The sequence below is a fragment of the Carex rostrata genome, chromosome 4, assembly GCF_964058835.1.
Source record: "Carex rostrata chromosome 4, lpCarRost1.2, whole genome shotgun sequence".
NCBI lineage: Eukaryota > Viridiplantae > Streptophyta > Magnoliopsida > Poales > Cyperaceae > Carex > Carex rostrata.
Window position 1 is genome coordinate 10,102,189 of NC_135921.1, and position 12,929 is coordinate 10,115,117.

The 12,929-nt window shown below is 33.2% G+C and overlaps 1 protein-coding gene and 1 long non-coding RNA gene across 2 annotated transcripts; one reads left to right on the forward strand and one right to left on the reverse strand.

Moving 5' to 3' along the window:
• Positions 1-4,426: 4,426 nt before the first annotated feature.
• Positions 4,427-8,899, reverse strand: LOC144553165 (mitochondrial phosphate carrier protein 3, mitochondrial-like). Its single transcript, XM_078301267.1, has 6 exons — positions 8,429-8,899; positions 7,629-7,990; positions 7,489-7,532; positions 5,626-5,840; positions 5,167-5,291; positions 4,427-4,757 (listed from the first exon to the last, which is right to left on the reverse strand). The coding sequence occupies exons 1-6, from the start codon at positions 8,708-8,710 to the stop codon at positions 4,691-4,693; spliced, it is 1,095 nt and encodes a 364-aa protein (XP_078157393.1). The 5' UTR covers positions 8,711-8,899; the 3' UTR covers positions 4,427-4,690.
• Positions 4,927-5,261, forward strand: LOC144553166 (uncharacterized). Its single transcript, XR_013511331.1, has 2 exons — positions 4,927-5,054; positions 5,090-5,261. It is a non-coding gene; the product is annotated as an uncharacterized LOC144553166 (long non-coding RNA).
• Positions 8,900-12,929: the final 4,030 nt, after the last annotated feature.

Below are 12,929 nucleotides of genomic sequence, written 5' to 3' on the forward strand. Positions count from 1 at the left end.
GGTTCCTCTGATAAAATTGGTTTCTTAATAGTGCTTAGTGCTATTGCATGGACCATTTGGAAACATAGGAATGAAGAATCTGCTAAAATTGGTTTCTTTAATAATTCTCAACAAAAATCTGCTAGAACTTTGATTATGATGATTAAATCTCTTTGTTTATATTGGACATGTAGGATGAAGAAGAAAGTAAAAGATGCTATGGGGGACTGGCTTTCTGTTATAGAAGATGCCATCCCTCTCAATCAGTTTATGCCTCTGCCTATGGTGATAGTTTCACCTCCAACAGCAGATGATGCAGGACTTGAGTCCCTTTGAAATATCATGAAGGAAGTTAACCCTTTTTGGAATGTTAATATAGTTACATGTAGCCTCATTATGTGTGGCTTAGTATTAGCTAATATGTCTTACTTTTGGTCTTTAGCTCTAGTACTGTTATGGCTGTTGTATGAACTGATTTCTATGTTTGTTGCTTAAACTTCCTGATACTTAGTCGACGTGATTTCCTTGTTGGATCTCATAAAAATCGACTGTTTTTGTATTTAACCAATTTCAGCTAATGGAATGGGCTTTTGCCTCTTTTTTTTTTTAAAATGAAGAGATTTAATTAGTAATATCTTGTATAAAACTAAAATTGTATACATTAAAAAATGTTGGTGTTATACTTACCGATTTTTTTATTTATATCCAAAATAAAATATAAATTTAAAAAACTAACCAACTAGCTAATGAAATTGCAAAACTACCCAAACCGGTTAACCATTAACCGGACTCAAATCAAATTTCCGGTTATTGGTTTCCCGGATCCATTGAAATAGTCCGGTTAACCATTAACCGGAAATTTGATTTGAGTCCGGTTAATGGTTAACCGGATTTGTGAATTTTCCTTTTTTTTTTTTTTTTTTTTGAAAACAGAAATTTTTTATTTTATTTTATTTTTGTATTAAAATATTAGAAATGTTGAATATATTTCTTTGAAAATAAATGGAATACAATATAATTTGATTTATTAGAAAGACTGCAACTAATAACCCGGATCAATATTTTTCAGGTCGGATTTTTCGCGGCTGTACGAAAAATTAATATATTTCTTTATGTGCTATTGGAAAAAAATAAAAATGCTTAGATTCTGAGTTATTGATCCCGGTTCAAAAGTCACTTCTATGCAATCTAGAAAATATTGTGATCATTTTAGGACATTTAATTTATAAAAAGTTGTATCTATTTTGAGAATTCTTTTTAAAAACAATTATTAAATAAATTAAAGTTTTTGTTTTTTTTCAAAAATAGAAACAACTTTTCATAAATTAAATTTCCTAGAAGGATCACAATATTTTCTAGATTGCATAGAAGTGACTTTTGAACCGGGATTAATAACTCAGAATCTAAGCATTTTTATTTTTTTCCAATAGCACATAAAGAAATATATTAATTTTTCGTACAGCCGCGAAAAATCCGGCCTGAAAAATATTGATCCGGGTTATTAGTTGCAGTCTTTCTAATAAATCAAATTATATTGTATTCCATTTATTTTCAAAGAAATATATTCAACATTTCTAATATTTTAATACAAAAATAAAATAAAATAAAAAATTTCTGTTTTCAAAAAAAAAAAAACAAAAAAAATTTCACAAATCCGGTTAACCATTAACCGGACTCAAATCAAATTTCCGGTTAATGGTTAACCGGACTATTTCAATGGATCCGGGAAACCAATAACCGGAAATTTGATTTGAGTCCGGTTAATGGTTAACCGGTTTGGGTAGTTTTGCAATTTCATTAGCTAGTTGGTTAGTTTTTTAAATTTATATTTTATTTTGGATATAAATAAAAAAATCGGTATACTTATCTAGATAAGTGTTTATATTATATAGATAGAATTCGACTACTTTAACATTAGTAATATTTGTCGTAAATTTTAAATTTATTTCTTGAGGTACACAAGTATATGTCTAAATGTCATAGTGTATACATCACAAATAGAGAAATTAACCATTTGTCATCAAAAACCAATCAGTTAGAAGACGGAACATATTTTCTTAGATGTACTACATATTTTTTTATTTTTTAATAAAAAATAAAATAGATACTTTATAAATTTAAAATTCGTTTTCATAGAAGACTTGATTAATTGGATAAATTATCAGCTTTAAAATTTAGAAGGATAAATATAATATTATGAATTTTAGATGAAAAAAATACCTAATTTCGAGAATTTTTTAAAAGAATACATGAACTTCTCCTAAATTAAATGGTATTGAATTTGACTAGCAAAATAAAAATTAAAAATTAAAAATTGAAAAATTGAGCACCATAATCCTACTTGTGCGTGGAAAGCATTATTTACGAACCCCATTGGGCCCCCACCCCCAATTATAGTACCGTTGTTTATTTTCTCGGTGCTTATTTACTGGTGCCCAACACTGAGACAGCAATGCTTGATTCTCGTTTTTAAGGAGTATATATATTTTATGATCCAATCCCTGCAAACTTCAGCATTAGATAGTTCATTGGATTTCACATTATTATTTTCTTATTAGAAGGCTCACAAAAGCTAGTTTGGCTCGTCTTTTTGCACGATGTTTGTTCATTTGAGGTTCATCAAAAAGATCAATGTCGCAATGTTTTAGAGCACACCGTTGTTCAAGCGCCAAAAAAAATGAATTCTGTGCTATTAAATTCTAAGAAAACTTGTTATTTGATTCTTTTATTTGGATTTTCTTTTACATCTGGAAGCCGCACTATATTACATACTTTTGACGATATTCTTTTCGAAATAAAATAAATATATCTTTTTAATTTCAAATATACCTACAATTTAATAAAATTGAATGTACTTTTTAATCGGTTGGGATTAATTACATAGCAAGAGCAACTCTGTATTTTTTTTCGTTTGATAAATAAAATTTATTGATAATAATTTTATTAGTCCGACTTTAATTTTGTTTTTATCTGCTTAACTCGCTTTTCCAGAACAAAAGCTAGAATACAACAAGATATTTTTGGATTTTGACTTTTTCTTTCCAACTGCATGAGCAAATATTATAGAGGCCGGTTAGTATGACATGACACTTATTAATTTTCAAATAATAAACTTGAAACGACTAATCTCTCTCATCCATGTCTTCCAAACTTATTATTACAATACAATTTAATTGTGATGCCAAATTAGAATTTGTTGGTTTTTAACTGTAACTCGAAGAACTGAAGACGTCAACCAATTAAAAAGAAAAGAAAAATAATAGAACTGGATGTCTGGATGCGACTTCATCACTTCATGCATGCATAAATCGTGCCTCTTCCCTATCTTCCCTGCTCATCCCGCACAATTAATTATTGCGGAACGGAACCCAACACAATTTAGGGCCTGCTCAAGCCCAAAAAAGAAGGGCTCCGAGGGGGCCCATTTAGAAGATTATTATGGATTCGGTCATCCAGTGCAACACAAACGAACGATTTTAATGGATCGTAGGAGCAAAGAACCAGAACACTATCTAATGTTCACAGCAAAAATTTAAATTCACCTTAGTTTCTAGCCAGTACCAAACTACCAGTACAGTTGAGTGAGTCTATGGTACTATTCATATCACGAGGGAAGAGAGGGATGAGTCTATGGTACTATTCATATCTCGTGCCTCTTCCCTGCTCATCCCGCACAATTATTCGCTCTCTTCCCTGGAATCAAATCCGTTACTATTCTCTTCTCGTGAACAATAACCTTGTTATCCTTTCTTTTCCGAATTCAACCGTTCAATTTTTTTTCGAAAACGAATCTCAAAGCAATCTTTTTTTAGAACTTTTCTATGCACACATCACAAAACAATTCAATTACTGAATTTGAAAAAATAGAGATAACAGAAACACTATTTATGCACAAGAATAACATGAGATGCGTATCCCTCTTCCCGCACAATTATTTACTATTTTTTAAGATAAGTAAAAAATTACTTTTTTTCTTTAAATAGATAGAAAATTACTGTTTTTGAATAGTTCAGATCAAATGATTTACTACCTACCTTAACAAATAGTAAAAAAAAATTCTAACAAAATATAAAATTCAATATGCAAGTATATATTCACATGAAAATTATGTTGAATGGTTCAGATCAACCGATAGAATTTTGAAAATAAAAGGATTGATCTGTATTACATACCAAATCGTAATATGCATAGTACCATAGACTCACTCATCCAAGTTTACTAATTCACCCTAAGAGCTAAATAAGCCCTAACAAGGAACGACAGAACAAATATTGAACAAGTTGCCTGAAAGATCCATTTGTTAATAAATCATGATTTGCTTGTCTGCATGAAGGAAAAATCTATGGGTACGAGCCCCAGGTGATTTTCATTTTATCCTCAACCGACTAAAAGAAACCAGTATAAATCTCATGAATAAAATTTTCCATAATGCACGTAAAAACCAAACTTGTGAGGGCTGTTCATGAATTTTATTGTATAGTAACCTGCCATTCTTCAAAAGTACCTAATGGCCGCCGACTTCAGCTTAACTGAGTAAATTTCTCTCTTAAACCTGGGATGATGCACATCAAAAACATCCCACGGAGATAATACAAAACAAATAGTTACTCTTTGCATTATAATTAACCAGGTAAAAAACCATCCCAATCCAGGATGGGGAATAAATTGCTAGAAATCTATCTTCATCATCATCATCGGAGAAATATCCCTATTAGGCACTGGCAGGGGCAACCTCCGTAGCTGCTGCTGGAGCAGGTGTCACTCCACCGGTAGTTGGCCTGAAGGAGAAAAATGGAAATAGAATTATCAGTCATACATGTTTTTAGGACTAGTGTTGACATGTCACTACAGAGGTTTTTCACCTTGACTCTTCCATTTTCTTAGTAAATATGGGTGCATGTGTATGTGTAACATTATTACGTCAAACTAGGGGTTTTTGCAACTAGTCACAACATTTCCACACATTTCTAATAACTGGAACAATTAGATCTGTGCAAAAGATGGGACTTCAAATGCATACAAGGGTTTATTGGACAAATCAAGTAACACATTTGTTAAAAAGTTGAATGTAAGATGTTTTATTGTACCAATTTAATAAATGTACAAGTAGTAACCTCGGACTTAACTAATAAATTGCAATAACAGTAAAATGAAAAAGAAAGGATGAATAAAGAAAGGGGCACTTACAGGCCAACCATGACTTTGAAAGCATCATAGATACCCCACTGGGCGCCAGTAAGAGTACCAATCATAACAATACGGAGGGGAAGTCCCCGTGTGAAGAGCCCCAAAAGACCAAGCTTCTTGACAGCCTACCAACAGAAAAACAGAAATTTAATACTTACACAAGATCAAGATAGATTGAAGGAGAAAAAACAAGCGAATCTGGTGGATCAAAAAGCGAGAGTTCAGAGAAAAGCCATTTATCATCACTTCTTTTGACAAACATTCACAGGGGAATAGAAAATAGCCGGATCATTCAATTTATAAAAAAACAAATACACAATATTTAGCACCCTTTTTCTTTTTCTGGAAGCACATACATCCAAAATAACAGCAAAACCAAGCACAACACGAATTCTAATGCTTTCCCCTAAAAAAACTTAATCATTGAACAAAAACAAAATAAAGGAAGAAATGACTTACATCACCAACTGTTGCACCTTTGGCATTATTTAAGAAAGAGACAAGGTTGTCAGCTGGGTGGGAAACAATGGCACAGAAGACACCGGCAATGTAACCAGCACCAAAGCTAACTCCTAGTTGAAGAGGTTTGCTGCACTCACTCTTAGGTTTCGGGACAACATGCTTGTAGAGAAGCTCCACAACCACCTCAAATGATGCAAACTTCATCATTGTATCTATCACAAGTTAAACATTTATCATTTCATTTCATGATGTGTACTACAGTGCAGATGCAACAGTATATGCATACCACTTTCTTGGCTTAAAATGATCAAAACCAAATCCACATAACCTTTAATTTAAGAAAATCCATATAAAAAATTCCAATACAAAATTTGATGTTAGCACTTTTGCAAAGTCAGTAAAAAACAGCACGAACAGATATAACTGGATAAACTATCTTCTATTAATAGTATAGGGCAGTACAACTACATATTCCAATTAAATTGAGAAGAATAAAATCTTGAGAAAAACTATGTAACATCTTAGGTTAATTAAGGGGAGACTGGACAAAATAACATTTAGAAATTACTCAAACAGCAAAAAAATTTAATAGAGAGCTTAAAAGAAAGATCCTAAAAGATTATCCTAAAAGCTACAGAAGACTCAAAATAATCAATCAGAAAGGCAGGGACAACTTTTTTCAATAACTCGGAAAAATTACATGTTCTACAGAGATCAAATAAAAGCATATGGAAAATTTCCAAACAAATGTCGGCCACTTCATTGGAGTAAAACTCCACATAGAGGAGAAGAACTCAAGCAGAGTAGAGCATTGTTCTGTGCACACATAAAATCTTGATAAGCACAAATGAAGGCTTTCAAGAAGAACTATGTGCACTGCAAGAACATGAGCACACACATAATAATTATTTTGTGATAATTATTATAAGAGGGATCCAATTACACCCTTTTTTGGTGACACCGGATTACACCTTATGTTTACAAAGTCCAAACAGTCGATCCAAACCGTTCAACATGATGGATATGTTAAAATGTGCTTGCAGATCAAATTTTACATTTTTCTGAATTTTTTAAATATTTATTAAGATGGGTACAAAAATTCAACAGTTTGAATATAGCGATTTTGTTAAATACTTGATAAATAGTAAAAAAATCCCAAAAAAATCTAAAATTTGATCTGCGAGCACATTTTAACCTATCCATTATGTTGAACGGTTTGGATCAACTGTTTGGAATTTGAAAACTTTGAAAATAGAGTGTAATTCGGTGTCACCAAAAAAGGGTGTAATTGGATCCCTCAATAATATAAATGTATATCAACCTGGAAAAAAGGTTGCTTCAGAAAATTAGTATGACATCAAACTAATGCTACATGCCAGATATATAGGGGAAAAAAAGAGATAGCAGCTATAGCCAGTTCCCCGTTTGATGTTGAAAAAACTAAGTATAATGAAATCATTACAAACTAGCAGACAATATCCATTGCATCAGGGAATAATGGTATGCTAATATGGGACATAGTATATGGTAAAACTGTAGGCCACTTCATTGGAGTAAATCTCCATGATAAGGTAGAGCAAACCCAAGCATAGAGGATCATTACTTTATGCACACATAAAATCCCAATAACCACAATGAGGTTTCAAGAAGAACTGAAGAACTATGTGCAACGGAAAGAACCATTAACCAATACATAAATCTCTCACTAAGAACACTAGTTATACTACAAATTAGAATTGAGGTGAGCTATAGAGATAACTCATTCCTAGAAATGCATCATTTGAGCTATTCCTTAAAAATGAAATAACAATAGATAATAAATGATATTTGCTGAAATAAAAGTTGTAAAAAGATCATTACAGGGAATTTGGCGGCCCCATAGTGGAACAATTCCCTTGTACAGTCTGCAACACAAAATATTCAAATAGAATAAATTAAAACTACATCCGCAAATGAATCTGTATAATAACTGAGATAATTAACAGTTCAAAATGTCTTACCCTAAATAACCTTCAGACTTGACAAACTTGGGAAATCCATCGCTCAAACCCCTTGCAAATCCTGGCTGGGTTTGCACACGGACCTTCACGGCTTCCAGTGGGCACAGTGCAACATCAGCAATGACCTCAGCAGATGCAGAACCCGCAAGATAAATGAATGTCTTATACTTTACAGCATTCTCAGGCCCAGCAAGGTCAGAATAGTACTTCTTGAAGAACTCATAGAAACCAAATTTGCATGCACCTTGTGCGCTGTAACCGATAAGGGTTGGGACCCACCCCCTGAAGAAACCCTTGGGCCCTTGCTCTTTCAACAAGACCCCAAATCCTGATGATATGCTCTTGTACTTCACTGGATCAATCTGGAACGAGTATAATTAAATTTAATGTTATACTTATCCAACTGAGAAGTGAAGATACAAACAATCGTAAATAAATACCGTAGATATTGTTAGAAGTCGAGAGTAGCATATATATTATTCCAGAATATCAATCAGGCAAGGAATCACTGATTCAAGTCAATGACATGAGGGTCCAATCAGTGTTTTAGTTTTAAAATAATGTACTCTTCAACACAAGATGCAAATCAAGCTGAACCTATCAGATCCAAAAATCTAACTCAGATCTAACAAAAATGAAATTAGAAATTTGCAGTATAAGCACGTAAATCAACTGAAATAACAAATTACTCTACGGACGTAGAACAAGTGCTGTTAAATATAAAACAAAACAAACAAGAAAACTATTGCATAATGCTAAGAATAACTCGATCTTCAAGTGAATTCCCTCGTAAGTCATACCTGCATGTTACACTTGACGAGATCGAGTGGAGTGACAGCCGTGTGAGTGAGCCCACAACTGGCGATACCTCCAGCTGTACAGGCGGCGTAGAACGCGGGCGAGTACATCTCGATCTTCTCCTTCGGGGCCTGGATCATGAAAGACCCACCTCCAACAGCCGGAGAAGCGGCGGGGGTAGAGGTCGGGGCGGAGAACCTGTTGAAACCCATAGCTCTCGTGGTGGATGTGGTGTACAGGAACGAAGGGATGAGAGATTCGCGGGATTTATCGGAGAACGCCATTAGGTTGATCTTAGATCTAGAATTTTAGGGTTTGTTACTGGGAGGATTTTGAGCTTTCGCCTCTTCGCGTGTAGCTGATGAGTGCGGAGAGGGAAAGTGGCGCCTGACTGGTTTCTAGGGCATCGCCTTTTTATTTATGGAGGAAGTTTCCGGTTTATGCCCTTGTGAATTTACTGTTTCTAGCTAATTTTGTTATTCGCCCAGGTTAATACTTGTAGCACCTTTTTCCTTGGAGCAGAGGCGATGTTGGATTGGAGTCGTCCGATTCAAATTATCAACACAAATCTTGATGTAAATCAGACGATCCTGAACAGAAATTAGACAGCTCCCGATTCCTTTTTCTTGCTTCGTCAATTTTCAATCCCACTCAAAGAAAGATAAATTACTGACAGAGCTAATTTAGTATATTTTTCTTACAACATCAAAATCCTCTTAGCAACTCAAATGAATTTCTAAATAACTGTTAACTACTTTTTAAAAATTAAAGTCTATAAAGTTTCTAATTCTCACATCTCTAAAATTAATTTTATAATTTCTATTAAGTCACGTCAATAACAAATTGAAAATGAGAAACAATTTAAGCCAATCATTTGATCAACGTAGAATTTTTTAACAGTTTCTTAATAAGAAATTTTACTGCATAGTTTCTAAATAAAAAAAACTTTCTCACATCCTTGAAACTAAATTAAAAACTGCCACATCATATTAGAAACTCTAATAATACCATCCTATGCTCTTAGAATTAAGAGGGTTAATTTCCGTATAAATCACTTTCATGAAACATTACTCATAACTAATTTTATAAGTTGCATAATATATAAAACTAGGGTGTTCTTAAGTTCACCAAGTCTCTCGGTGAACTCAAGTCTAAAATTCATCCTATCGGCTTTAAACGACGAATCCATACTGTTGAAGTTCGCCTACTTAACGAGTGATGCGCCTACATGTAAAAAAAAAAAACTTTCAAATTAATTTTGCATAGAGTCAAGTGGTCAAAATACGTTCAAAAAATGAATGTAATAAGATTAATTTATTAACCTTGTAATTTTGACCGCTTGATTTTAAACTAAATTAATTCAAATGTTTAAAATTTTCACATGTAGACGCATCACTCTTAAGGTAGACGGGTTTCAACAATTCAAATTCGTCATTTGACGATTTGATGGATTTTAAATTTGAGTTTACCAAACAGCATGGTGAACTTAAGAACACCCTTTTAATCAAACAAGAGAATACTAATCGTACACATGGTTTGAAACTCTTCCAGCTCAAGCTCAGTCTCCTCCATGTTCCGCTAATATTGATGTCGTTGAGTTATAAAAATTCCCAATAAATCACGTCCATTAAAAATTTTGTCCCTGAAGTATGCACCGTTAGATTTATTATACAAATTTTATTTATAACAACATGGAAGCTTCTACTCCCTTTTTCCCCTTCATTTAATTAGCAAAGGTATTTGAATTAGTTCCATAATATTAATTTTCGATAACAATAAAAGCGTTAAAATAATTGAGAATAATTCAATAACAAAACTGGTCCACCTACATGAGACTTACCAACCTCATTTGATGGACGATTTGATTAATTTAATCATGCAAATATTAAAAGTACCTGCATTAGAAAATTCAGTAGCTTCACATGTCCACGTGGGACCCTTCCTACTTTAGTACTTTGACAAAACATTTTTTTTTGTATTAACAGCTTCAGTAATTACGCATTTATGGTAGAGATGAAAACGGAGTGGATAATATCCGATTTGTATTCAATCTATATTTGTGTGAATACAGATACTATTATAATTTTACGTTTTAATTATCCATCTAAATAATAAATAAATATCATATAATTTTATATATATTATAAAAAAAAGATTATTCATAATTATAATTAAATAAATATAATAAACTTTGATATTTCTAAATAATATTTATATATATTCTTGAATAAATATGAATCTGTATCCGAAAAATAAAAACAGATATTGATATAGTTTTAATCACTATCCGCTCCACATCCGATCCGTTTTTTTTCACCCTTCATTTATGGGATCCGAATCTGCTGAAATCTGAGGTCGGTATTCACCTTGAAATCCCTGCAATCCGAATCCAGCCGTCGAACTATTCCGAGAGATGTGCAAGGAAAAACCAGCTGTTTCGAGATGCGTTCTCAAAAAAAATTTGATGGCTGGATTTCAAATTGCAGGAATTTTAGGATGAACAGTACCCGATCTCGAAATTTTAGCTGATTTATAATGGGGTTGGAATAGAGTGGAATATGCCGAAGAATATTCGGAACACCCACCTCGTTTGATTCACCCGAATAATGGGAGTTTCCCCACAAAAAAAAAAAAAAAAAAAAAAAATAGACAGGGGAGAGAGGAGTCCGGATCACCTGCTCACTGGTGCTTAGGAATTTCCTACAACCCATGTAAAGAATCATCTACATATTAATGGAGTCTTGTTCTGAATTTATAAAAATCAATATTGATGGAACAACAACATTAGTAATCTTTGTTTTCTGTAGTCTACGGCTCAACGCATATATAAAAATCAATCGAACTTCCCAAGGAGAAATCATCTCCTTCATGGTATTTTATTTGATTTAGTTTGATGTTTAGCACTAATTAAAATTTATTACACACTAATTTAAGTTTAATTGTATGTTACTTGAGATTAAGTTGTATAAACAAATAAAATAAACATCAAACAATTACAACCAGTGTCTAATCGAGTCGGATTGTCTAAGACATAATAAAAATTCAACATGAGACGACCCATTGACAACCGTAATATTATTTAAGATTTATAATATACTAAAATTATATTATTATTTGTAAGTAATCAACATTGTTTAAGATTAAGTAATAAAGACAAAAGACACAGTAAAAGGCTTATTTATTTAGGATTTCTAAAATATATAGTAAGAATATTATTTTTCATTTGTTCACAATGGAAGCTGGACATTATATGAAGTTATATTTTCATTCTGCCAATATGTCGATTGATGACTTAATAAATTTATTTTTGGGTGATCAGCAAATTAAATAAAGCATATTTGTTTGTTGCCCCTACTTAATAAACAAAAGCACATTCGAGGACATAATATTCTTTTCGGGGAGCTAGATTGAAATTTGTAATAAAAGAAAGATTGTTAACACCTTTTCATGAGTTTAGAAAAGACGCCAAGTGTCATATGGGGGCAGAACTAGACTAGAAGAGCCATTTGAAAGCCATCCTTGGGCAAGCGATCCGAATTCAAAGAGCCGTTAGAAAGCCAGGCATGGGCAGGTGATATATTCGAATTCAGAGAGAAGACTGAAGAGCCGTTTGAAAGGCGGCCAGTGTCCCCGTGACGAGAGACCGTTAGCTGTCCAATTCTGACGGTCGTCATGAACTCCACGACTATCTACTTCCATGTTAGAAATTACGTAGTATGGACTGCCTACGGGCTTCGACTTTAAAAAAAAAACGTAGTATGACGTGCCACTTAGGTCAGGTCGTTAAATACTAATTAGAAGGCAAAATTAAAGTTAAAGACAATGAGGAAATATAAATGGATGAGACTATGGTAAATGAAATGGTCCGTTGGAAATAATCATACACAATAGGGGCGGAACCAAGGTCTGGGCTAGCCTGGGCCTTGGTCCCCCCTTGGCTCAGAAATTTTACAAAGAATTCATTAATTTTTTTATTAATTCTTTTTTGACTCATTAATTTCTGGCCCTCCCTTGGCCCAAAAGTTTTACAGAGATCTTTTAATAAAAAAAAAACCGCTGGCCTGGCATCCTTCTCTTCACGCGAAAGGCGAACTGGCGAAACCTTGGTTTCGCCACTGCATACACTTATTTTTTTGAAGAATTTCAAAAATATCTAGCTTGCTGAATAATTAAGCAGATTAGATCTGACTTGAGTACTTGACTTGTTGGATAATTTAGTGAATCAACCAACTTCTCTATCATCTTTCTTCCACAAACTGCAGTGGCGGAACCAAGGGGGTGTGAGCAGGGGCTAGGCACCTCTCATAAAATCTGATTTGCTTAATTAAAATATTGTGCACCAAAAAAGTAATGTTCATGTGGCACTCCTCAAACTTATCAAATGAATACCTCCTGTTTCTTCCCCTGACAAACTGATCCGTTGAATTATCTAACGGGTCTAATCGGATGAATTATTTCAACAAGTCAAATGTAATAAATAAAAAATTCAGCTGTAATAATATG